Consider the following 27830-nt stretch of genomic DNA (forward strand, 5'->3'; position numbering starts at 1 on the left):
AGAAGATAGTCCTAAAAATATATCAGAGTTACTCCCATATAGTATTTTAGTGACCTGAAGGTTTGGTGGGCAAGTGTTATGAAAAGAGTAAAACAACAAACACAGGTTCCTGTAAGTCAGCCTTAACTTCACTCCTGGGGCTAAATGAATTAAAAGTTCAGGGGTATGCCAAGCTTAAGTGGTTGAATCCAAGTGATATGCAAGACAATTATACCATTTATGGCATATCAATTTGATTCTAGATTTTTGGTGAGAACAGAAATTTGAAAGCAGGACAGATCCCCCCCCACACACACTTCTGATTTGGGACTCTATTTTGGAACTGTGGATAAATCAAAACCCAGAACATATGCCGAGGTATGTCCCTATGTCCCTAATCATTCACAGAAGTGTTAGAGCATAAGGGAGTCGAGTAGAAGCCCTGGAGACAAAGTTTTGTCTCTGTTACTTAGTTGCCTGAGTAGTTAAGGGCTGTAGTGACAAGGACCAAAAAAAAAGTAAAATCCACAGAACAGAACAGAATATATGTAAAGTAAATAAAATCACCTTCAGGAGACAAAAGTCCAAGGCCAAGAGGACTTAAAGGCACCTCAAATGAATGTATTAACATACCTAAAAAAAGGAATGATAGGGCCTAGGAAAAAAGAAAGCCTCAGAGAGAAATATTGGCAGTCCCCATTTAAGTACAGTTCAGAAAAGAGAATCAAGGTACCATGAGACTTTGAGAATTCTAATCCCTCTGGGAAAACCATACCAAATGTAGAAAGCAAGGTAGGGGTCTATTGTAAACAGAATTAAGAATTTCAGTCCAAAGGCACGACCATTCCTACTGTGAGATGGATATATGAGGTTATCACAGCCTAATGCCACTGAACATTTGATTCCTCTAACATCCCTTGATCTCATGCTCACTTGAGCAAAATCCTATCAGTTTTTGTCTTGGTATCACATATGCCATCAATGTCACCATACGTTACTAGCAAGTACTAAGCCTTCAGACTTTAATTTCTGGACTAAAATATGACATTTAAATCAGTTTAATCTCTTTAAATCTTGGTGTTTTCGCCTGTAAAATAAAGATGATATTATTTTCCCTATCTCACAGAATATGCTTGAATCTAAAATAAAATATATTAAGGTATTAATTCTCACTGTGTGACATACACACATAATATATTTAAATACTAGAAAAAAATCTGTAAGGCATTTGGAGTCTCCAAGAAAGTAAAATCAGTTCACGGCAGTTAACTTCAGTTAAACTGTTAATTAATTAGTCTTGAAAACGTTAATGCTGTTATACAATCTTTAATATTTATTTATATATCCTGGTTTTTCATGGGGGGGAACCCTCATAAAATAAAAAGTATCAATCCAAAACTGTCCAACACCTGATATTACTACAAACAACAATTCTTCATTCAATTATTAAATAGTACAAATTCATGGTTCACTTTTCTTACTACCATTTACTCCAAAGTACATGGTTTTAAACCACTTACATGGTGTTGCAAAAAAAAAGACAGCTCTATGGTTAAGGATACAATCCCTCTTTTTTTTGGAAACAGACCTGAGAGAGTAAGGAATAATATAGTTCCTGCCTGTGACGACTGTACCATGGGAAGTTCAGAGGACTAGGACAGTAAGAATGAACCTGGAACAGTTAATGCAGTTGCCTCAGAAACCAAGACAGTTCCAACTATCATCCTAATGCCCTAGTCCCTCAGTTGCTTTAATGGAACTACTACCCAGGGATTCATTCAAAGAGAAAAAAAGGAAAAAATATGTATGTAATGAAAAAGGGACCAATAACAAAAGTATTCTTGCTAACATTCAAATAAACAAAGGTTATTCCCCCTACGAAAATGAATTACTTGAATTTTAAATAATCTCAAATTATACTGCCTACTGAATACAATATAATAAGTACAATAAAACCCGACTGCCCAGGCTCTTCTAACCTAGGCCTAGACTGACTTTCTACTCTTACCTCCTGGAAAGACTCATTTCCAAAGACTATTGTTTTCTTATTAAACTATTTTTTGATGCCTATATACACTTCTAACATGTTTCAGCCTGGGTCTTTATGCATACTCCACCCTCTCTAAAATGTCCTCCCCATCTCATCAGTTCAGATTCATAATTTATTCACTTATTTACCAAATTAGTATTGAGTAGCTGCTATGTGCCATATATTACACCAATTAGGGAGAAAACAAAGTACAATTAAAAGGGGACTGTTCCAATATACAGACTTATCTCAAATATCACCTTCCAGCTAAAGCCTACCCTGAATCACTTCCCTTATGAAGCCAGACTTACTAAGAATTTTTAAAACACTTTTTAACCATACTTAGCCTTGTTTTGTGGTGTCTTGCATACATGCCTACTAAACCATGAGTTCCAGTGAAGAAAAAAGCACATTTAAACATCATTATCTCTTGCAAGAGCATGATGCAAAACAAGTGATCTGTAAACATCTACAAAATGATTTTTAAATTACCTTGGTTGTAAAGCATGTCCATTTCATAATTTCAGTATCTTAATATTGTACATTTCCTATTTTCCTTAGAGACAGTCTCTGGAATCATACTACCTAGATTTGAAATCTGGCTCTACCAATTTATTACCTGTATATCTGGGCAATATACTTCATCTTGCTTTGCTCTGATGTCCTCATCTGTAAAATGGGGGTGATAATGGTATCTCTACCTCATAAGGTTGGTGTGATGATTCAATGAGTTAGTATGTGTATGATGCTTTGAATATTGCCTGGTAGCAAGTAAACAAAAATAAATGCTACCTAATACTTTTATTATTATCCAAACAATAGTCTTGTTTTGACAATTTCTCAACATCTTGCAGAAGAACCTCCTAAGTTTATAAAAAATACTGTATTGTATGTATAGTCTGCATTCATTATTCAAAGATTTCATATCTGTGAATTTGCTTACTTGCTTAAATTTATATATAACCCTGAAATTAATACTCACAGTCATTTGCAAAAGTGCACAGAGTGGTAAAAATTTGAGTTGCTGGGACTTTCCTGGTGGCGCAGTGGTTAAGAATCCACCTGCCAATGCAGGGGACACAGCTTCAAGCCCTGGTCCGGAAGATCCCACATGCCGCAGAACAACTAAGCCGTGTGCCGTAATTACTGAGCCTGTGCTCTAGAGCCTGCGAGCCACAACTACTGAGCCCACGTACCACAACTACTGGAGCCCATGTGCCTAGAGCCCATGCTCCACATCAAGAGAAGCCACCGCAATGAGAAGCCCGCACACCACAACAAAGAGTAGCCCCTGCTCGCCACAAATAGAGAAAGCCCATGTGCAGCAACGAAGACCCAAAGCAGCCAAAAATAAATTAATTTTAAAAATTGAGTTTCATGGCACGCATGATTCCAACTGGCATCAAGCAAGGTGAGCACACTGCTTTTCTGTTTAAGCTCTCATATGGAGAGGACAAAGATGGAGACCATGAGAATGGAGATGGTAGGGGGTAGCAGAGCGTACTGCAAGAAATTCTGGCTCTGGGTCAGTCCAATAGGGTTGGAATCCCGATTCTGGCAACTACTTGGGGGGAAGGCACCCTTAGGCAAGTCAGTTAACACTTCTAACCCTCATTTCTCTTTTGAAAATTAAACAAAATATAATCTACCAGGATGTTTTCTTAGGATTTAATATTATAATCTATATGATATGCACAACAGTGTAAATCAAATATACTTCAATAAAATTAAAAAATAAAATATAGTGGAAAGAGCAAAAAAAAAATCTATATGATATGTATGTGTGTGTGCATGTTTGTATGTGTATATATATCCCCTGGGAGCACTGAATAAGTGTTCCAGGCAACTTTATAACACATAACTACCATGAATAAAGAGAATCTGTATTTTTTTCTAATTAAAATCCATGAAACTTCATTTTGCCATGAAAATATTTTCAGAATTTCATAACCATGGCTAAAATGAGTAGAAACATCTCTAGATGTAAAAGAAAAAAAGGATAGAAGTTCTGGTTGTAAATGTAGATTCTCCGGAGAACTCAATTTAACATAGGCTGATCACTTTCAAAGAACTCAGTAATGAGTATTATCCTTCCCCCCACCCCGAAATATTTATTTATTTATTTAGGCTGCGCCAAGTCTTAGTTGCGGCACTCGAGATCTTCGTTGCGGCATGTTTAGCTGCGGCATGTGGCCTCTCGGTTGCGGCATGCATGTGGGACCTAGATCAAATGTGGGCCGCCTGCATTGGGAGCGTGGATTCTTACCCACTGGACCACCAGGGAAGTCCCAATGAGTATAATCTTAAAACCTATTACTGGAAGACTCCCAACTGCTTTTGAAATAAATTATCTTACATGCTTAAAGAACTTTTCTTAATTATGAAACTTTCTGATTCATGTGTGTAACAAAAAGATAAACACTAGGATAAAAAACTTTAAAATTAATTGTAAAGCTGATGCACATTGGTTGACTTCCTTAAACATACCATTTCATATGCTTTAATTTTCTCTTGCAAGAAACTAATTTGCATTTTGAAGTGTTCTTTCTTTTTGTGATAATCTTCTAACAGATGGTCTTGTTCTTCCAGCTGTTGCTGATGAGTGAGGATCTGTTGTTTGGCTTGTAGTAAATCTGCAGCTGTGCTACTATGAGTGCTGTTTCTCAGAGTTTCACTAGCCTGTAACTTGAAAATAGAAAGAAACCCCGAAGTATTAAATTCTTAAGTGAGTACACTACGGAAGAGACATTCTTTGGGGGGTGTTACTCGGCTCATAGTTGCTCTCTGGGAACGGTACTGGATTCACAGGCTTGAGATCCTAGCAAACACGCTGCCATAGCTGATCAGATGAGTATGAGTACATTACCTAAGCTGATAAATTCCTCCCTTATCTAAAATTCTTTTCTGTTACTTGTCAACAGAAACCTTAATTAATACAATCAGATTGCTATGGCTCTAATTAAAGGTAAGTGGAATATATTCAGTCTAGTTACCATTTCAGAACCTAATTAAAATAAAATCATACCAGGGCTGACAAAGGTTGGATGTAACTACAGGTTACTTTCTGCAAAAATCCACCTTATCAGACTTATGAGATTTTAAAATACAGATGAGGAAGAAGTACAAAGAAAATAATAGCACAAAACCACTCAAGAAGTATGAATTAAATTCCTGGTTAACATAACAAGTATTTACTAGTTTTTTCAAAATAATACATAATAAGCAAATGGCTTTTAAATATTTATTTGTTCTGGAAAATATAAGAAAATTTTTTAAAATTCATTCCTAAAAATTTAATAAATTTTGTTCTATTAGTAATACTTACATGCTGAAATTGAATCTGTAATTTTTGACTCTGTTCTGTCAACTCTAAAAATTCTCTCATTGTCTCATCCTTTTCTCTTCTCGCTTGTTGTAAATTAGCAGTGAGTTGGGTTATGATGCCATCTCTCTGTTTAATGGCAGCTTCAAATTCTTGCAACTAAAACACATCAGTGAAAATTAAATGTGCTATATTTAATTATTTTAACAAAATTAAATATTAGTACAGCTAACTTCTTCAAAAATATGATATTCAAAATGCAATGGCAGAATTATCACAATCTGTAAGCATATTTGAAAGCTATTATCTTGCGGGAATTAGTTTTACTTCCAAATCAACTTTTACAAAACCATCTGAACTAGGGAACAAAATACATTAGGTTTGACTTATCCATATATCTACTTCTAGAAGGACAAGTGTCTTTATATTTAGGGATGCTCCAATGTTTGTAGGCATTACCATCATAGGCATGTTTAAGCCTTACTTGTTTCTAAAGAAGATGAAACTGAAATATATTCTGTCATCCTCATCAATGTCTTATTTCACCTTGTTTTCACAACTGACTGCCACAAACAACAGATGTTATTTTAACCACAAGAAGTTACTTACAAAGATTAGCTGACATTTTTAATGAGTTTAAGTCAATATATTGACTGATGTGGTATGCAACATAATTTTCTCTCAGGCTGCTTACAAAAACATCTATCCCTACTGAAGTGATGTCAGTCTAGCTATCTCATAAAGTTAAAAAAAAGATCTCATTATATTAGCCTTGTTAATGGACTAGTTTTAAGCGATGTTGTTTATGATATGTATAAGGACAAATATTATGAGGTGACTTGAAGTTACCATTTTAAAAAACCCATCTTTAAAGAATGTACCTATACTATCATTCAAATTTCCTATTTTTGTTTTGTAACAAACCAAAAGCCACATAAGGTAAACACACCTGCTTCAGTCCTTCAGTCCCACAGGTGGCCCTCATTTCTTCTAGTTCTCTGTTTAGCTCTTCAATCTCATGTTGTTTCCCAGCCAATTCATTTTCCATCATCTCTAGGTGGGTCTGATTGTACTGTGCTCCATGTTCAGAATAAGAATCATCAACACCAAATTCTTCTTCCTAAACCAATCCAGATTTTTAATAATTCAGTACTACCAACATTCCCTCAGGAAAAGGGATTCAAAATCTGAATCCTACAGCAAAGTCTAATTTTAAACATCACTCATCACCTGGGAGTTTACTGGCATGACAACCTACTTTGTTGCTAATGTGATATATATACCTCAAGAACAAAAACAAGATATCTACAAATTCAGTCACAATTGAGTTTTATAACAAAAGGTGGATAATTTTGTTTTGTTACACATTAAAAACATTTAGAAATCACACAATGAAAGAAGTACATACAGGGAAAAGCTTTGTTAGTAACCAAATGGTTTTAAATAGAATAAAACATTAGTATAATGAGTAGTTTTAAATACTGTACCCTTAATAAATTTGTAGGCTTTCCTGTTCTCGCCACAAAACTGCAACCATTTACCTGTATAAAAACAATTTCCTGAAATATTATGGTTTTAGAATTTTATTTAAAGCTAACAATTATATTTGTGCTAACTGTACTCATGCTTTTCCTATGCCTAAGGAAAATGCCTCATTGGCAAAAACAGATATAGTGATTAAATTTAAACATCTAAAAGACATTATGACCATTTCAAATGCCAAAGAATTCCTCATACATTTGAGCGCTTACCATGCAAAAGACACTGTGCTATACATTTTCATTTAATTAAGGTTCTAAGTAGTTTCTCTTTTGTCTTCAGAAGAATAACTATAAACCTCTAGTTACAAGATCCTCCTCTACAAAACACTGCCTTAAAATCATTTAAATAATTGTTTTTTGATTAAGCCCTATTCATTTTAAAGTAAAACTGTTTACTGATGTAAATCTATTGAAGGTTGGCAAGCAGGTGAAGAAGTAGGAGGAGATGTCAAGAGCTGAGGAAAACTCCTAAGAACTTTCCCCTGAGGGTACTATGATAGCCATGCCAACCCTGACAAATGTGGAGATTTTCCAGAATACAGATGTCTCTATCACAGACATTTTGTGGTAGGATGCAGGAGGTTGGCAGAATATGTCTCTGGGGTTGACCTGGTAGGAGATTAATTTCAGATCAATTCATCTACTCAATAATACCTTCCTTCCCCCTAACAGGAAACAAGTGAATTTCTTTCCTGTTTATGTTTAATTTCTCACAATTCTATGTTAACAGAATCCAAGATAATGAAGCTTTTACTGTTGAATTACACAGAATAGAATAACTTAGAATTAGGATTAGGTTGATATGGATCACACCACTTTAAAAAGTGAAGATCCTAATTAAGAGTTCTTTCCAGAGTTTGATTCCTTTTTTTCCCCAAGGATAATTTCAAAAAACAAAGCTTAAAGTTAAAAAAAATTTCACCTTTATGGCAACACACTATTAGAATTTGTGAAAACTATTAAAACACAGCAATACTAACTCTATTAAGATTATTAATAAAGTCACTTGCAATGACTTTCAAATTAAATTCTAAATTTCAATTAGCTTTTCTTGATTTTGAAATGAAGCACTTTGATAAACATCTACTAAACTTTTCCTTTAGGGTAACAGTATAATGAAATGGATTTTATGAATATTTTCAAATATCATATTAAGCAAAGGATATTCCTTTAAGTAGTGATGATATCACTTACACAAATTAGTTATCTATTTATAATAATTGAATCTAACACATTAAATAGCCAACATTCTGCTTAACTTTTCTCTAAGTTGAGCACATTTTACACTTGAGCAAGTCATATGTATTGGCTTCTTAAAATACTACATGACTGTTTTCAAAACTTAATTGTTATTATAATAGATATTAAAATCTTGTCAATATTAACAGTTCTTAAAAATTTAATATCATGTAAATAGGTAATAAAAGATTATACACCAGAACTAAACTATATTTCAAAGTTAGAAAAGAAACACTCAACAGAATATTAGGATCATTAATAGTTAGCAATAAAGGATTATATTTTTTAATCTAGATAATTACTTCACTGATACCTAACAGGTAGAGCATTTATCTCATCTTCTTACACTAGTGTTTTAACACAATACTTGGTAAACCATAATATGAAGGCACATTAACAGCTTGAAACATGAAGATTAGAAGAACAGACTCCTCCAACTGAAGAAACCTTAACTTTACTTAATATCGTTCTTTACTGTGGCATTTTTCAAAGTCATTTAACCTTTAGGCTATACTAATATAGTCTTTTTGAATTCATAATTTACTCAATCTGTGTAGACAACTTGAAGATTTGGGAAAGTACAAATAGAGTACATTCTAAATTTTAAAATGTTCTGCAGAGTAAGTATCATCTCCTAAAACTACTGCTATTCAGAAAGAATCAGACAAAAGATGACTCTTATTTTAAAATCATAAAATGTTCTTCACACAAAAACTTTTCCTTTCAGTGGACATCAGTTCAAAAACACAGAAGAACAACTCACTCTTTATTTATGATTAACACCTTATCCTTATTATACTTAATTTGGCAGTATGTACAAAAATATTAATAATGGATGTTTTAATAAAAAATAAGAAGAATCTAATAGTTTATAAAGTTCATAAAAATTATAGGAGTTCAGTGTGCCTAGCTGACTCCTGGAATTAGAGCCAAGAAACTAATGAAGCTAAGATCATTCATTCAAAGTCAAAGTTAAGTATCAAGCACCATGTTGTACACCTTCAATATATAAGCTGAGACAGGGAGGGAGAAAATGAAAATAAGGTGAAGTTAAAAAGAAGAAAGAAACCCAAGTTAAAGTTGAAAAGCTAAGTTTACGTTACTTAATGGCTGGCTATAGGCTATGTCTCCAACTCCAGCCAGTCACTTCATAAATGTCGTGAGTCCTGTATTAGATGGTCTGATCTGTAGCCACTTGGATTATAAAAAAAATTCACTTTGGTATAAAGAAAAAAAAATGCATTTGTGGAATCCTGGGCTGCCCAAAAGTCACCAGTAGTTCAAGTGCCAAACCATCTTAAACTTCAATCAAAAAAGACAAGCTCTAAGAATTAAGGTATTATGGAAGAGAAAAGCAATGTTTTCATATCTAAGCCCCAAATTTAAAGTCACAAGTGCAGATTCTCTGAATTGCACGCTGTAATTTTAAACTGAGATACTTCCCATAAAGGCAAATTTATGTAGCCTAAACTGGGAACTAATTTATTTATTTAACATTGGTTAATTATTTCCCTGACCAGATCACTAATAAGTATATTCCCAGCTTTTAAACACATTAAACTTTTGAAGTGTAAAAGTTTTCACTCCCATTAGCAATCCAAAACAGTAATAAGTTCATTTAAGTACATGAAGCTTTTTTTTCTTTCCTAATAGACACCTACAATAAAACAAAACTTATAGAATACACTGAATTGTTGAACCATTCAAAGTAAGAAAGTTTTCCATGTCCTCAAATACTGGACCAAAAAAAATGACAATCATATCTAAAAGAATAAAAAAAAGATAAAATGACATACATTTATTAACACATAAAGAAGGTATTTCCTAAAGTGTCCAATGCCCACGTTAGCTTTTACCACCTAAATTAAAAATCACTACTGCAACATTAATTTGAATAAATGAATTTATGTAATTAACTAGAATTCAAGCAGTTGTAAAAAGCATTACACAAAATAAAATACCCTATAATATGAAATGTTTACTGTGTTAAATATGGATACCTTATATCATGTATCCTAGAAACCCAATTTCAAACACTTTCCTAGAAACTAAAACAAGGCCTCAATCTAATTAAGGACCAACTTATTCAAACAGATTTAAGACTTTAGTTAATAATCTGAAAAAAAGATATGCCAGAAAAATATAAACTTCAGGTTTTCTAGGTCATTTACATTACATCATACTGTGCTATATTCTTATATTTATAAAAACATAAAGCATGTGAGTTGCAAGTAATAAAGTACTAATAATCAACAGTAATTTCAAAAATATATGAAATGTCAATCACAGTGTTACTTATCCTTACCTCTGAACTGTAATCATCTGCTGTGGTTGAAATTTCACTTTCCAGCTAAAAGAGAAAGTAAAAACTGATTATATTAAAGCCCTTCTACTGCGTCCCCTCTCCAAATATTGTACTTTATTAGCCCATTATTATTGGTAACTTATGATAGAAAACTCAAAAAATATTACTAAAAAACAGGCAAAAAATTATTAAATTCTTTAAAAATTCCACTCTGATTATGAATCACAATGGCTAAATAACCCATCTAAAATTTATCACTAGGCAGTTTTCTAAATATAAAAGTATCAAGAAGTACTTTCACACAGGGTCCTTTATACACTACGAATCATTTGTAAGACAAAAGCACCAAAAAAGATATCATTCCTCTAATTCTTACATCGCTTTTAAATAAAATAAAGTCTTAAATTGTTACTCCAAAAAGTTCAATTTCTTTAAAATGAAGAATCATCAAATTTTGGTGCTAGAAAAGTAGCAACAACTTGAAGAAAATTACCAACCTCTGTTGTTATTAACACTGTTGCAGCTTACAAAAAACTTTCAAAGACATTCTTGCTTCATCCTTACATCCCTGGGATTTGGGTATGAAGTGAGTGGCTTTTCTAAGCTTCCCTCAGCTTAGAAGTACTAGGAAGAGTCAAAGAGGAAACCTAAATTTTCACTGCTTTCACTGTTCACACGCTCATCAAATCTAAGAATCTAATTTTACAAGTGAGAAAAGAGACCCAGATATTTCATTTTTTCACTCAACAAATATGAATCATATATGAACCCAATATAGAAGCACCTACATAAAACAAATACTAATGGACATAAAGGGAGAAACTGATGGAAATATAATAATAATAGGAGACTTTAACACCCCTCTGACATCAATGGACAGATCTTCCAGACAGAAAATCAATAAAGCAACAGAGATCGTAAATGACACAACAGAACAGTTAGACTTAATTGATATTTTCAGGACATTACATCCCCCCAAAACAGACTATATTCTTTTCAAGCACACATGGAATATTCTCTGGGACAGACAACATACTAGGACACATGACAAGCCTAAACAAATTTAAAAGGATAGAAATTATTTCAAGCATCTTTTTTGATCACAACAGCATGAAAGTAGAAATCAACTGCAGAGAGAAAAATGAGGAAAAACGATTACAGGGAGACTAAACAACATGCTACTAAAAAACTAATGGCTCAACAATGAAATTTAAAAAAATACCTTGAGACAAATGACAATGAAAACACAACCATACAAAAGCTATGAAATGCAGCAAAAGCAGTCCTAAGAGGGAAGTTCAGAGTGACACAGGACTTGCTCAAAAAACAAGAAATTTCTCAAATCAACAACCTAACCTACCACCTAAAAGAATTAGAAGAAGAAGAAAAAGCAAAACCTAAAGTCAGCAGAAGGAAGGAAATAATAAAGATCAGAGAGGAAATAAATAAAACAGAAATTTAAAAAACAATAGAGGGCTTCCCTGGTGGCGCAGTGGTTGAGAGTCCGCCTGCCGATGCAGGGGATAAGGGTTCGTGCCCCGGTCCAGGAAGATCCCACATGCTGTGGAGCGGCTGGGCCCGTGGGCCATGGCTGCTGAGCCTGCGCGTCTGGAGCCTGTGCTCCGCAATGGGAGAGGCTACAACAGTGAGAGGCACGCATACCCCCCCCAAAAAATAAATAAAATAAAATAAAACAATAGAAATAATCACTAAAACCAAGAGCTGGTGTTTTGAAAGGAAAAAAAATCGACAAACCTCTGGCAGTGATCACCAAGAAGAAAAGAGGACCAAAATAAGAAATGAAAGAGGAGAAATAACAACTGATACCACAGAAATACAAAAAACCATTAAGAGAATACTATGAACAATTATGTGCCAACAAGCTGGACAACCTAGAAGAAATGGACCAGTTTCTAGAAACATACAGCCCACCAAAACTGAATCAAGAAGAAATAGAGAATTTGAACAGATTGATCACTAGAAGTGAAACAGAATCTGTAATTTTAAAAACTCCCTTCAAACAGAAGTCCAGAACTGGATGGCTTCACTGGGCGATTACTAAACATACAAAGAACTTATATCAATCCTGCTCAAATTCTTCCAAAAGACTAAAGGGGAGGGAAAACTCCCAAAGTCATTGTATGAAGCCACTATCACCTTGATACTCAAACCAGACAAAGATACCACAAAAAAAGAAAATTACAATACAATATTTTTGATTAATATAGATGTGAAAATCCTCTACAAAATATTAGCAAACCAAATCCACCAACACATTAAAAAGGATCATACGGGCTTCCCTGGTGGCGCAGTGGTTGAGAGTCTGCCTGCCGATGCAGGGGACACGGGTTCGTGCCCCAGTCCGGGAAGATCCCACATGCCGTGGAGCGGCTGGGCCCGTGAGCAATGGCCACTGAGCCTGTGCTCCGCAACAGGAAAGGTCACAACAGTGAGAGGCCCGCGTACCACAAGACAAACAAACAAACAAACAAACAAAAAAAGGATCATACATCATGATTAAGCTGGATTCATCTGAGGTTCACAAGGATGGTTCAACATATGCAAATCAATCAATGTGATACACCACATCAACAGAAGAAAAGACAAAAACCACGTGATCATCTCAATAGATGCAGAAAAAGCATTTGATAAAATTCAACATCCATCCTTTTTTTAAAATTTAAAAAATTTTTATTTTATATTGGAGTATAGTTGATTAACAATGTTTTGTTAGTTTCAGGTGTCCAGCAAAGTGATTCAGCTATACATACACATGTATCTATTCTTTTTCAAGTTCTTTTCCCATTTAGGTTATTATAGACTACAAAGCAGAATTTGCTGTGCTATACAGTAGGTCCTTGTTGGTTATCTTATTTTATTATCATTCCACTTTTGTGTTCATGTTATTGAATACAATTAAACATAATGTTTACATCTATAAAATTATCCTGTATATACACATAAAGAAACATTAAAAAATTCTAATAGGGTTATATATTTTAAATACAGCAGTGTGTACATGTTAATCTCAAACTCCCAATCTATCCCTCCCCCCACCCTTCCCCCTGGTAACCATAAATTCATTCTCTAAGTCTGTGAGTCTGTTTCTGTTTTGTAAATAAGTTCATCTGTATCATTTTTTTATATTCCACATATAAACAATATCATATGATATTTGTCTTTCTCTGTCTGACTTACTTCACTCTGTATGAAAGACTCTAGGTCCATCCATCATTCTTCTTAATGGCTGAGTAATATTCCATTGTATATATGTACCACATCTTCTTTATCCATTCAGCTGTCAATGGATATTTAGACTGTTTCCATGTCTTAGCTATTGTAAACAGCACTGCAATGAACACTGGGGTGCATGTATCCTTTTGAACCATGGTTTTCTCCAGATATATGCTCAGGAGTGGGGTTACTGGATCATATGTTAGCTCTATTTTTAGTTTTTTAAGGAACTTCCATACTGTTCTTCATAGTGGCTATACCAATTTATATTCCCAGCAGTACAGGAGGGTTCCCTTTTCTCCACACCCTCTCCAGCATTTATTGTTTGCAGACTTTGTAATGATGGCCATTCTGACTGGTGTGAGGTGGTATCTCATTGTAGTTTTGATTTGCATTTCTCTAATAATTAGCGATGTTGAGCATCTTTTCACGTGCCTCTTGGCCATCTGTATATCTTCTTTGGTGAAATGCCTATATAGGTCTTCTGCCCATTTTTTGATTGGGTTGTTTGTTTTTCTGATATTAAGCCATATAAGCTGTTTGTATGTTTTGGAGATTAATCCATTGTCTGTCACATCACTTGCAAATATTTTCTCCTATTCTGTGTGTTGTCTTTTCATTTTGTTTACGGTTTCCTTTGCTGTGCAAAAGCTTTTGGGTTTAATTAGGTGTTTTTTTTCTTTTTATTCCCATTACTCTAGGAGACAGATTGAAAAAGATATTGCTGCAATTTATGCCAAAGAGTGTTCTGCCTATATTTTCCTCTAAGAGTTTTATAGTATCCAGTCTTATGTTTAGGTCTCTAATTCATTGTGAGTTTATTTTTGTGAAATACCCATTCATGATAAAAACTCTTACTAAAGTTGGTATAGAGGGAACATATATCAACATAATAAAAGTTATTTATCACAAACTGACAGCCAACATAATACTCATATGATTACTATATGATCCAGCAATTCCACTCCTGGGCATGTATCTGGAGAAAACTCTAATTGGAAAAGATACATGCACCCCAATGTTCATAGCAGTACTATTTACAATAGCTAAGACACAGAAACAACCTAAGTGTCCATTGACAGATGAATGGATAAAGAAGATGTGATATATATATATATATATATAATGGAATATTGCTCAGCCATAAAAAAAGAAATAATGCCATTTGCAGCAACATGCATGGACTTAGAGATTATCATAGTAAGTGAAGTAAGTCAAACAGAGAAAGACAAACATCATATGATATAACTTACATGGGTAATCTAAAAAAAATGACACAAATGAACTTATTTACAAAACAGAAACAAACTCACAGATGTAGAAAACAAACTTATGGTTACCAAAGAGGAAAGGCAGGGAGTGATAAATTAGAACTTTCGGATTAGCAGATACAATCTACTATATATAAAATAGATAAACAACAAGATCCTACTGTATAGCACATGGAACTATATTCTATATCTTGTAATAAACCCTTGTAATAATGGAAAAGAATCTGAATAAGTACATATACATATATATGGATGCATATATATACATAAGTATATGTATATATACTTATAACTGAATCACTTTGCTGTACACCAGAAACTAACACAACATTGTAAATCAACTATATTTCAATTTAAAAATATTAAAAAAATTTTAAAAAGCTGATTCATGGGCCCCACCCAGACCTGCTGAATCAGAATCTACATTTTAAAAAAGATCCCACATGTGATTTGTATATACATGGAAGTCTGAGAAGTATTCCTCCAAAATGGGGAAAGATAATAAAGTACCTGTCCAATGAGCCCCCAAAAATTAACAGAAACAAAAAACAAAAAAAACCCAAACAAACAAACAAAAAAAGCAAAAACCGAAAAAAAACCAAACAGGAAGCATCACTGTCTCCTTTCTCATCTATACTTACGGGAATTTTATTCAGCACTCAAGATCAAGTTCCAGGGCTTCCCTGGTGGCGCAGTGGTTGAGAGTCTGCCTGCCGATGCAGGGGACACAGGTTCGAGCCCCAGTCCGGGAAGATCCCGCATGCCACGGAGCAACTGGGCCCGTGAGCCACAACTACTGAGCCTGCGCGTCTGGAGCCTGTGCTCCCCAAGAAGAGAGGCCACGATAGTGAGAGGCCCGCGTACCGCGATGAAGAGTGGCCCCCCCCGCTCGCCTCAACTAGAGAAAGCCCTCGCGCAGAAACGAAGACCCAACACAGCCAAAATAAATAAAGAAATTTAAAAAAAAAAAAAAAAAGGAAAATGAAAAACTGAAGAACTGTTTTAAAAAAAAAAAAAAAAAGGCAAATGACAAACTGAAGAACTGTTTTAAAAAAAAAAAAAAAAAGATCAAGTTCCAAGTCAACCTCCTCTCTGATGTAGTAATGATGCCAGGAACAGAAATAAGCTTACTCCTATTCTAAAATCCTGTAGCAGTGGTTCCTAACTTATGTGACCCTCTTTTAAATCTAAAACACTTTCATGGGACTTCCCAGGTGGTCCAGTGGTTAAGAAACCACCTGCCAATGCAGGGGACATCAGTTTGATCTCTGGTCTGGGAAGATACCACATGCCACGGGCAACTGAGCCCATGTGCCACAACTACTGAGCTTGCGCACCGCAACTACTGAAGCCGGTGTGCTCTAGAGCCTGTGTGCCGCAACTACTGAGCCCACACGCTGCAACTACTGAAGTGTGCACACTCTGGGGCGCGCGTGCCACAACTACTGAGCCTGCATGCTGCAACTACTGAAGCCCCTGCGCCTAGAGCCTGTGCTCAGCAACAAGAGAAGCCACCGCAATGAGAAGCCTGTGCACTGCAACGAAGAGTAGCCCCCACTCGCCACAACTAGAGAAAGGCTGTGCGCAGCAATGAAGACCCAATGCGGCCAAAAAACAAAAAAAACCACTTTCATGATGCAAGTCCTTATGGTTCGCTCACTTATTTATTCTTTTAAATGGCTATTGATTAAATGCATATTGTGTACTAAGAACTGTGCTACTGAGGATAAAATGGTGAACAAGACACTCTGCACTTGAAATGCTAAAATTCCAGTGAAAGCCCAAGTATTGATTTGTTAGGCAGAAAATGAAAATAAAAACATCTTCAAATCAAATCAAGCACCATGGTTACTATATTGTATTATACAAAAGATCCAGATTTCAACAAAAAATTACAAATACAGGGCTTCCCTGGTGGCACAGTGGTTAAGAATCCACCTGCCAATGCAGGGGACATGGGTTCAAGCCCTGGTCCAGGAAGATCCCAAATGCTGTGGAGCAACTAAGCCCATGTGCCACAACTACTGAGCCTGCACTCTAGAGCCCACACGCCACAACTACTGAAGCACATGTGCCTAAAGCATGTGCTACGCAACAAAAGAAGCCACCGCAATGAGAAGACTGCACACCGCAATGAAGAGTAGCCTGTTCTTTGCAACTAGAGAAAGCCCACTTGCAGCAAAGAAGACCAATGTAGCCAAAAATAAATAAATAAATTTAAAAAAAAATTACAAATACACAAAGAAAAAAGAAAGTATGGCCCATACACAAGAAAATCAGTAGTCAGTAGAAACTGTCCCTGAGGAAGCACAGATATTGGACTTAATAGGCAAAGATTTTAAATTAGCTATTTTTTAAAAAGTAAAATAAATGAAGGAAATAATGTCTAAAAAACTAAAGAAAATTATAAGAACAATGCCTTGCCAAATAGGGAATATAAAAAAGGAAAGAATTTATAAAAGAACCAAAGAGAAATTCTGGAGTTAAAAGTAAAGTAACTGAAATGTAAAATTCACTAGAGGGGCTTAACAGGAGATCTGAGGAGGAAGAAGAATCAGAGCAAACTTCAGTATAGTTCAACTGAAATTATCCAGTCTGAGAAAAAGAAAAAAGAATTTAAAAAAATGAACAGATCATCAAAGACCTGTGCAACAAACATACTAACATATGAATAAGGGAGACTCAGAAGGAGAGGAAAGGGTCAGAAAGAATATTCAAAGATATAATGGCTGAAAACTTCCCAAAGTTGATGAAAAACATTAATCTATGTATCTAAAATGTTCAAAAAACTCTAAGAAGGAAAAACTCAGATCCACTTTTATGATGAATAGCAAATCTCTATGACATTTCTGACTCTTGACTAAAGCTCAAATCCCTGTATATCTAAATTCTATTTCCACCTAAATATGCCAGGGCACAATCCAAATGGATCATTTTTTGCCTTGTACAACACTCTTCCTCCTAAGCATCCCATTGTTCTCTACTCCTGGTCTTAGCTGGTAGCTCCACCATCCCACCCACCACCCAATCCACTCTTAACTTCTCCCTCATCTGCTTATTCTTGAAAATTCCATCATTAATAGGAGGAAGAAAATTAGCAATTATTGAGAAAAACTTTCTATGGGCCAGGTACAGCCTCCCTCTGTTCACCATTACCACCATCCTATCCTGATCACTTTGAGATCCATTTAAAACTAAACTACTTAAGGTTTCCAAATCACATCACACTGTTTCATGTCTTTGAGAATGCTGATTCTTTAGCATGGAGGTTGTCTGCCCTACTTCTTTGCCTCTAGCTAACTCTAACTTACACCTCCAGACTTGGTTCTCTTCCTGGAAACTTTCCCAAACAACACACACAAGACTGATTTGGGCATTCCCCCAAATCATGGTACTTTAGGGCACCATGTGCATTGTTGCTAGCATGGCTCTAATCAAGGTACACAGCCTAGCTTACAACCACCTCCCCCACTAGACTGACTTTCAAGGATAGAGACTGTCATATTTATCTTTGTATCCTTGGTGCTCAATCTTTGGTGTAATACAGCTGCTCAGTAAGTGTTTGTTAAATCAAGCTCACAAAAATCACATAGGGTGCTAATGAGTGTTGTCATTACAACAACTTTACACTTAGAATGCTAGTATTTAAAAATCTGGATGAATACTTACTTCAACAGAGAAGACCTGGTCATGTTTAACTATTTCTCCACTGTGTAGAGTTCTCATTATTGTGGATTCAGGAGTCACAGCTGATCCTAATCTCTGAGAACTATTTGTGCACATCTCATCACTCTGTGATTGCTCAATATTCACAGCATGGTATGCTGACATGTCATGTTTACTACTTGAAGTTTTCCTCTTTTTTTTCTGCTTCTTAGGATTCTGCCCATCAGATTGAGCTTTCCTTTGTCGAAACTGGGCAAGCTACAGAAAAAAAAAATCGTTATTGTCAAAGATAATTTTTCTTTATCAGCACTAAGAAAAAAGTAGATTTGGAGTCAAAAGATCAACCCATCACTAAAATGATGACAAAATAATGGACAATGGTTACTGTGTTTAACACAAAAATGACTAATGAATTGCAAAGAAAGTAGGTATTTCTGAATGAATGCTGTTCAAATGTTGAGAAGAACCGAAAATATCATGTCTAAAGAAAATATCATGTCTATTCTACCCCAGAGTTGGGTAGAATAAAAAACAGGCATTCTCATTCACTGTTTAGATAGAGTATAATCTCTGGATATGAAATTATATGAAAACATAGGAGCTCTAAATGCATTTGCTTTGTGGAATTTCTACGACTTCCACTTATGCATATTAGTAAATGTAATTATTTCACACAAAAAGCTTTAGCTATACAAATGATCATTGCAGACTTGTTTATAATGGGAAAAATTATAAATATTTTCAGTATCAAACAGTAAAGCCTCCTAGCCTTTAATCATTTGCATACCATCATCAGGATTTCTGCCATATCCTAGTGTCACCTAAACTTACCAGTTACTTAATATGTTTTAACTACTGTACTTTTCTTATTTAAATTTATTTTAAAAGGATACTTTCAGACTTCCCTGGTGGCGCAGTGGTTGAGAGTCTGCCTGCCGATGCAGGAGACACGGGTTCGTGCCCCGGTCCGGGAAGATCCCACATGCCGCGGAGCGGCTGGGCCCGTGAACCATGGCCGCTGAGCCTGCGCGTCCGGAGCCTGTGCTCCGCAACGGGAGAGGCCACAACAGTGAGAGGCCCACATACCGCAAAAAAAAAAAAAAAAAGGATACTTTCTATCCTTGACATAAATTAAAAGTATCACTTGTCATTTTTTAAAAAATAAAAAAAATGAATACAGTGAAAAATAAAACTGTATTATTAAAATTTTAGCTAGATATATTGCTGATGGTTCTAAGAGAAACAGGCAAGTGTTAGAGGGGTGCTAAGGATCTGTAAGTATCAGACTTTTGGCTTATAAGAAACCTGGTTAAAGAAACCTGGAAAAGTAGTAACTTTTTTAAAATTTACAATACTATCCACTGTTATTTAATATTGGATCAGGATATCACCTAAAATATCTCATCACTACCTGTATCAGAAGTATGGATAACATATTTTGGGCAACAATAGATTAATTCAATTTAAATAATACTAATGCAAACCATTATTAATATTAAAAATATTAATGTAAACCATTATTAATAGTAAATGTTTATACACAACATTAGGTATAATATTGCAATATAACCTGTTTTTTTTTTTTTTTTCCCCAGTACGCAGGCCCCTCACTGTTGTGGCCTCTCCCGCTGCGGAGCACAGGCTCCGGACGCGCAGGCTCAGCGGCCATGGCTCACGGGCCTAGCTGCTCCGTGGCATATGGGATCTTCCCGGACCGGGGCACGAACCCGTGTCTCCTGCATCGGCAGGCGGACTCTCAACCACTGCACCACCAGGGAAGCCCCCTGCAATATAACCTTTTTTAGTAAAAGGAAAATTAAGTGCATCTCTTTTAACAAAGATAAGGCAGGCCTCAGGCTCACAGCCTTCAAGAATTATACCTATCTTAAATTTTAATAACATTATACACAGAGGCATGGATAAATTCTGGAAGAATATAACCATAACAACTTTGGTCTGTCTCTGGATTTGGGATTACAGGTATTTTTCGTTATGCTCACTTGAAATTTCCTTTTTGGTGCATAAATTTTCCAAATTTTATATGAAGCAACTATTAACTATCAATTCCTAAATTTAATTTGAACTCAGTCATTCTGAGAGAAACAAAAGCATAAAAACAGGTGTAAGCCCTTTGTGCCTTAAAAAGAGGAAACAGAGGAAACATACAAACATATCAATATATAAATTAGACCAATTACAAAGATGGCCAGTAAATGTCTTATGATATAAAGGATTAAAGCAATCTTGATGATGTTGATATCATTAACTATCAAAATATGTGACAAATACTAGAATCTATAGAATAACATACAGCATATGTTATACTTTTGTCTGCTGTAAATGAAGAAAAGTTTATAGATATGTATTATTTACTTAACAAATGTGTCTAGTTAATAAGTCAGAAATATCTGATCACTGACCTTGCAATATAAAAATATATCACATTTAAATTTCTTCCCCAGTTCATCAGCAACTAGTCAGTTATTCTACTATCTGCTTAAGGAACAGATGCAAGACCAGTTGCCTCTATTTGTACATTATTAAGCTGCTGGAATGCATTTAAACTACTTTGGAGAGCAAATTCATTCTTAAAAATAAACCAACTGAAACACGTTATATATTATCTGTAAATAGAGTCAAAAGTCTAGGGACATTTTAAAACGATCCCTCAGAAAGAATGCAAAAGCAAAAAAATGCTAATTACATTCTTAAGATTTAAAAAGTATATTCAGACAGCAGAGGATATCAGGGCAATGATGAAGATTTTGTTTAAAATTCCAACTCTGTTAGGATATATAATTTATATTTAATATTTATTTATATGTACAAATACATAACAAAAGAGAAAACTAAAATCCTGTACTATAAAAAGACTGATTAAAAAAAAAACCAGGGCTTCCCTGGTGGCGCGGTGGTTGAGAGTCCGCCTGCCGATGCAGGGGACGCAGGTTCGTGCCCGGGTCCGGGAAGATCCCACATGCCGTGGAGCGGCTGGGCCCATGAGCCATGGCCGCTGAGCCTGCGCGTCCGGAGCCTGTGCTCCGCGAGGGGAGAGGCCACAACAGTGAGAGGCCCGCATACCACACACACAAAAAAAAACCCCCCAAAAACCCGCTGCCTTAGACAACAGTATCCATTATTAAATGAACCCAATGAAAACGTTAATAATAGATATGGAATAAAAAGTAGAATAGAGGGGCTTCCCTGGTGGCGCAGTGGTTGAGAGTCCGCCTGCCAATGCAGGGGACACGGGTTCGTGCCCCGGTCTGGGAAGATCCCACATGCCGCGGAGCGGCTGGGCCCGTGAGCCATGGCCGCTGAGCCTGCGAGTCCAGAGCCTGCGTGTCCGGAGCCTGTGCTCCACAACGGGAGAGGCCCCAACAGTGAGAGGCCTGCATACCGCAAAAAAAAAAAAAAAGTAGAATAGGGGCTTCCTTGGTGGCACAGTGGTTAAGAAACCGACTGACAATGGAGGGGACAAGGGTTCGAGCCCCGGTCCTGGAAGATCCCACATGCCGTAAAGCACCTAAGCCCATGCGCCACAACTACTAAGCCTGCGCTCTAGAGCCCACGAGCCACAACTATGAAGCCTGTGTGCCAGAACTACTGAAGCCCGCAGGCCTAGAGCCTGTGCTCTGCAACAAGAGAAGGCACTACGATGAGAAGGCCACACACCACAGTGAAGAGTAGCCCCTGCTCACTGCAACTAGAGAAAGCCCGCGTGCAGCAAAGACCCAACGCAGCTATAAAAAAAAAAAAAAAAAAAAAAGGAGAAGAGTTCTATTACAGTGTTTAGAACTAATCAATTCTAAGGACATAAAATTACCAAGACAATGTTTCAGGCCTATGTTATTGATTACATGAAGTCATATTATTTTTTTCAGAACAATTAACCAGAAGGTAAACTCCATGAATGTAGGAACTTTTGTTCACTGCTATATATTCAAAATCTAGAACAGTACTCAACAAATACATGATGAGTGAAAAAAAGATAACATACCTTTTATAGAAAAGTTAACATTAAGCAATAATTTTAAGCACTGTTCCACAGAACCTAAGAACTAAGATGATAAACTGGCATATCTAATTCCACTATCTAAAAAAGTTCCATGGTCTCAGAATTCAAAGTGGCAATTAAATGAATTAAAACATAAAATATTCCCTCTCACCATAATCTCTCTACCCCACTAGGCAAAACAAATAAACAGAAAAACTAAACAAAGGACAAAATTAAATTCTCAGAAAAACAAAAATAATAGCTTTTTAGGAAGAGTTCTGTTTTGTAAAAACATGAGAAAAGGAACAAGATCACATCATAAATCACATCATAAATAGCTATCTATTTTTATTTTAAATCTGAAAAATGGCAAGCTGGCAGATAAGCAAAAACCAGAAACTCTATTCAATTAGCTAATCATTTGATACTGCAATGGTACACTTTAAATTACTGGAAAAACATTTATTCTAAAACATGCTGGAAATTCAGACTACAGACATCTGTGTTTGTCATTTGGAAGCCAATTATAAAAATGTTAACATATGCAGGCACGGAAATAGCTGCAAGATTTACTGGAAAGATATGTCTATATACACTTGTCTTTCAAAACTAATTCAGATCTCAAGCAAATGTCTTACCCTGACCAGAACAAGAATAATTAAATAAAAATGACTAATAATTTATTTCATAAACTCAATATTTATTTATAAATGATCATTCTCAATAAAACAAGGAATTTTTTTAATGCTGTAAAAAAAAAAAGCCAAGTTTTTATAGTGTCACTTCAATAAAAGTACTAACTGGAATCTGTTTTGTTTCTTGAGAGTTCATCAGGTGTTTATCTGCCAGGCACAAAGCTAGACATGAGTCGAAATACACTGTCTTAACAGTAGGATCTTTTAGTCTAGGCCAGCCGATTATTTCATTGAGTTGTGAGAAACAAGGTAAAAGTTAGTGTACAATTTTGTAAACTCAACAGTCTTATGTATCTTTAAGGAGGTAGTACGGAAACTTCTCTTGTCCTGATTTTCTCAAAAAAGGCTTTCTGTAAGAGGTGTGGTTGCAGAGTTTTACAGCTGTGAAGGAAATAACTTGGCATATGACAGACAGTAGTGAGTAGTTCATTTATTTAAAAAATATTTATTGTGTTTATGGAATAAATTATCATGTGTTTGCCCTGTGCAGGGTAGGTAGTAATGAAACAGATACAAACCCTACTCCTCTGAATTGTAATCCAGGTAGGAAGAAAAAAATTAAACAAATATGGACAAATACAGAAATATATCATTTCAAGACACAAAAGTGCTTTGAAGAAAAAGTATAGGTACTAAAGTAAGTCTAAAACAGAAAGACTTAATTTGAATGGGAATGTAAGGGAGAAGTCATGAAATATTGAGAAAAGAATGTGGAAGCTGAGATTTGAAGACAAATATGAGTTACCTGCCCGAAAGTAGCAAAATAGAACAAGAACATCTGACTCCAAATCCAGTATTCTTTCCATTATACCAATTTGCATTCCATGCATTCTGAGCTCTTTTCCTTCATTTGTCATTAAACTTAAAAACACTAACATTAAATCTACAACACGAAGTTTAAAGGCATGAACAAATGAAATCACCAAAACACTTTTTTGACAACACTAGGGAAAAAACACACACACGACACACACATACACCAAGAAATTATAAAATATTTTAAAAATGTTATCTACTTTCTCTAGTCTTCGAAAGCAGCTGTAAGTAGCTATGTTTTTACTGTAGAAAATTTAAGAAATCCTAATTAATTCTAATTATGTAACTATTTGTACCTGTCCGTGCAGCCTTTACCTTTGTGATATTCCCTAATGAATGTTGAACAAGAATGCTGTACAAGCTATTACAACAAAACTTCAGGGACCTAACTATGAAAACACAGAATAATAACACAGTTGACCCAAACACAATTTGTATGTAGAGCTGAAGTAGGGCAACTGAAAACAAAGAAGACAAAAGCAACACTTTAAAGATGCTCTGAAGAATATTTTCCAACGATATGACAAAATACAAACTGTTGGAAAATAACAGTGCCAAATAGACCCGATGAAATCAGATATGGAAAAGACCACAGGACTTTACCTTATGGAGCCAGCAGTCTTATTTATATCCTACAACCTCATTCAATGCAGAATTTTTCTCAAAGTTTTGGAACACTTTCACGTCTAAGAAGAAAACGGATTCTGGAACTGAAAGTTACCTTAATTTTGCAAATTTTAACACATTTCATTGTCTGGCACATAGTAAGCCCAAATATTTTTTGAGTGAAAATAATATTTGAAAAAGAATATGGATTACATATATTAGAGTACTGGACTGTTCTGTTTACAGAGACTCTAATAAGCTAGCTATGTGACACTGGACAAGCCACTTAACCTCAAGAGAACTCAGTTTTTTCAACTGTACAATGAAGAGGAGGATTAGAAGGATCTCTTAAAACTTCTTTCAGTTTTACCATATGATCCAGCAAGTCCACTCCTAGGTGATATATCCGAAGAAAACAAAAACACTAATTCAAAAAGATACATGCACCCCAATGTTCACAGTAGGATTATTCACAATAGCCAACATATGGAAGCAACCTAAGTGTCCATCAACAGATGAAAGGATAAAGAAAATGTGGTATACATACAATGGAATGTTACTCAGCCATAAAAAGAATGAACTTCTGCCATTTGTATCAACAGGGATGGACCAGAAGGTTTTATGCTTACTGAAATAAGTCAGACAGAGAAAGACAAATACTGTATGTTTTCACTTATATGTGGAATCTAAAAAACAGAACAAACAAATGAATATAACAAAACAGAAACAGACTCAGATATAGAGAACAAACTAGTGGTTACCAGTGGGGCAAGGGGCAAGATACAGTGGTAGGGAATTAAGAGGTACAAACTACTATGTATAAAATGGTACAAGGATATACTGTACAGCACAGGGAATATAGCCTATATTTTATAATAACTTTAAATGGAGTATAACCTATAAAAATATTAAATCTCTATGTTGTACACTTGAAAATAATATAATATTGTAGATCAACTATATGTCAATCAATAAATAAAATTTCTTCCAGCTTTTAATGCTTAAATTGGAAAAGTTTTTTCCAACTGTTCCTTTCCCTTTTTCTTCACCATACTCTCACTTAATTATGTAAAAGAAAAACGAGAATTCTACATTATAAAAGTTTCTTTTTAATTGTTGCTTGAAAAAAAAGTTCAATAAACAGCACCTATTACTAAATGAGCCCAAATGAAAAAAGATACAGAATAAAAAGTGGAATGATTACAGTATAGTGTTTAGAACAAATCACTTCTAAGTATATAAAATTATCAAAATACTGTTTTAGGCTCATGTTACTATAAGAAGTATATGAAGTCAAATTATTATTGCAGAACAAATAACTAGAAGATATGCTCCAGGAGGGCAGGGATTTTTACTCAAAATCAAAGCCTATTTAATACTCTTAAGTCTCGAATAGTGCCTGCATATAGGTTCTCAATAAAAATTTGTTGAGTGAAAACAAAGATAATTTTTTTTTTTTTTACAGAAAAGAGGAACCATAAGCAATAATTTTAGGCTTATTCCTCAGAACTTCAGAATACCTGTATAGTTTCTAAAAAAAAAAACCTAAAATGATAAATCAGGTCCATGGTTATATTACTATACAACCATACTATATAATATTATGTACCTGTCAAAGATAATGTTTTCAAAAAAAATTTAATGTGGGAAAATGCCCTCAACATAAAGCTGGGGGAGAAAAGAGGCCAAAACTGCATGCAGAGTATGATTCAAGCTAAGTTTAAAAATATACATAGAAACAAAGAATGAACAAACTGTTAATAGTGATTACTTGTAGGTTATGAGACTATGGGTAATTGTTTTCTTTTCTGAAAGATTTTCATTGCCTCCCTCCCTCCCCCAAAGATTTGTAAAGAATATTCACTAATAAAACTATGGGCCCATATGTTAATATCACTATTTTTAAAAGGATATAATTCAACTACACATCTACCAAAAATCTCATCCCAAAAGACAGAAATAAGGCAGAAGTCCCAGGAATTATGCTGTCTTGGGGCCTGGCCTCTTTCATCAGCCTCTCCAGACACCCTCTCCAGACATCCCATAAGCATAACTGCTAACAGTGACAGATTATTACACCTCACTGTTCAGATGCCACCAACTTCTGTTTCATTTCACTGTCACTTCATTTACTGCTAACACTGAACGGTGAGAACAATGGCATTTTGCCCCAACCTTATCTAGTTTCTGCATAGTATAAAGCTTAATCTCATCAAAAATAAACAAATAAATAGCAGTTCATGTAAAGGAGAATCCCTAAAACAAGGTATATCTGTAACAGATGCTATCACCCTCAGCAGCAAAAATACATGCCAGCTTATCATCTGAGGTTTGTTCACTTATAAGCCACAGATAATAGAATATTATTCTCTTATACGCATATTTTTTTTGCAGGAAATATCGACTTAAAAAATAAAAGAAGTGCTATATCTGGTCACTTCAATGGCCCATCCTGTCAGATATCCAGTGCCCATCAACAGCTCCAATAATCTGTCAGGGTGTATAATAAAGACATAAATATCAGTTGGCTTTGGTTTTGCTTCCTCTTCCTATCTCATTCCACAACACAACAACACACTCACTACTCCCCGAGGACTGAGGGACCATGGGATTATGATCTCTGCACACCTCTAGGCCCTTGGCATATGCATCGGAAAATGGGCAAAAAGTTAACACAGCACGTGCTTGTAACAGAAAAACTGGAAACAACCCAAATGCTCATTGATATGAGAATGCTAAATGAGGTAAATTCCTATAATGGAATAGTATGCAGGTGTGAACATCTTTACATAATACTGAACAAAAAGAAAATCATTAAATACTGCTTATAATGACACCATTAAGTTCAAAAACAGCAAAACTAATATATTATGTAAACATATGTGGTACAGAAAAGCAAGGCACTGATAAAGAAAATTCAGAATTGTAGTTACCTTAGGTAGAGAGGGGGTGGGATTAGATTGGGAAGGGTTTCAAATGTATTTGAATGTGTATATTTCTTAAACTGGGTGAGAGGCATAGAGGTCATTTTTTGAAAATTATTTTTCTTATCTATATATTTTATATATATTCTTTTGCAGGTGAAACATATTTAAGTATTTTTAAAGTATGTATTTAGAACTTCCTGCTG

The 27830-nt window shown here is 35.2% G+C and overlaps 1 protein-coding gene across 1 annotated transcript in view; it reads right to left on the reverse strand.

Moving 5' to 3' along the window:
• The window catches only part of AKAP9 (A-kinase anchoring protein 9), a 151628-nt gene that overhangs the window by 110785 nt on the left and 13013 nt on the right, over positions 1-27830 (reverse strand). The window contains exons 2-7 of the mRNA XM_007461897.1: positions 18590-18844; positions 10416-10460; positions 6818-6871; positions 6280-6450; positions 5334-5489; positions 4496-4693 (exon numbers count right to left, since the gene is read on the reverse strand). Of these exons, the coding sequence (XP_007461959.1) occupies positions 4496-4693; positions 5334-5489; positions 6280-6450; positions 6818-6871; positions 10416-10460; positions 18590-18844 (879 nt within the window). The remainder of the gene's footprint in view (positions 1-4495; positions 4694-5333; positions 5490-6279; positions 6451-6817; positions 6872-10415; positions 10461-18589; positions 18845-27830) is intronic.

The sequence above is a fragment of the Lipotes vexillifer genome, unplaced genomic scaffold (genome assembly GCF_000442215.2).
Source record: "Lipotes vexillifer unplaced genomic scaffold, Lipotes_vexillifer_v1.1 scaffold663, whole genome shotgun sequence".
Taxonomy (NCBI): domain Eukaryota; kingdom Metazoa; phylum Chordata; class Mammalia; order Artiodactyla; family Lipotidae; genus Lipotes; species Lipotes vexillifer.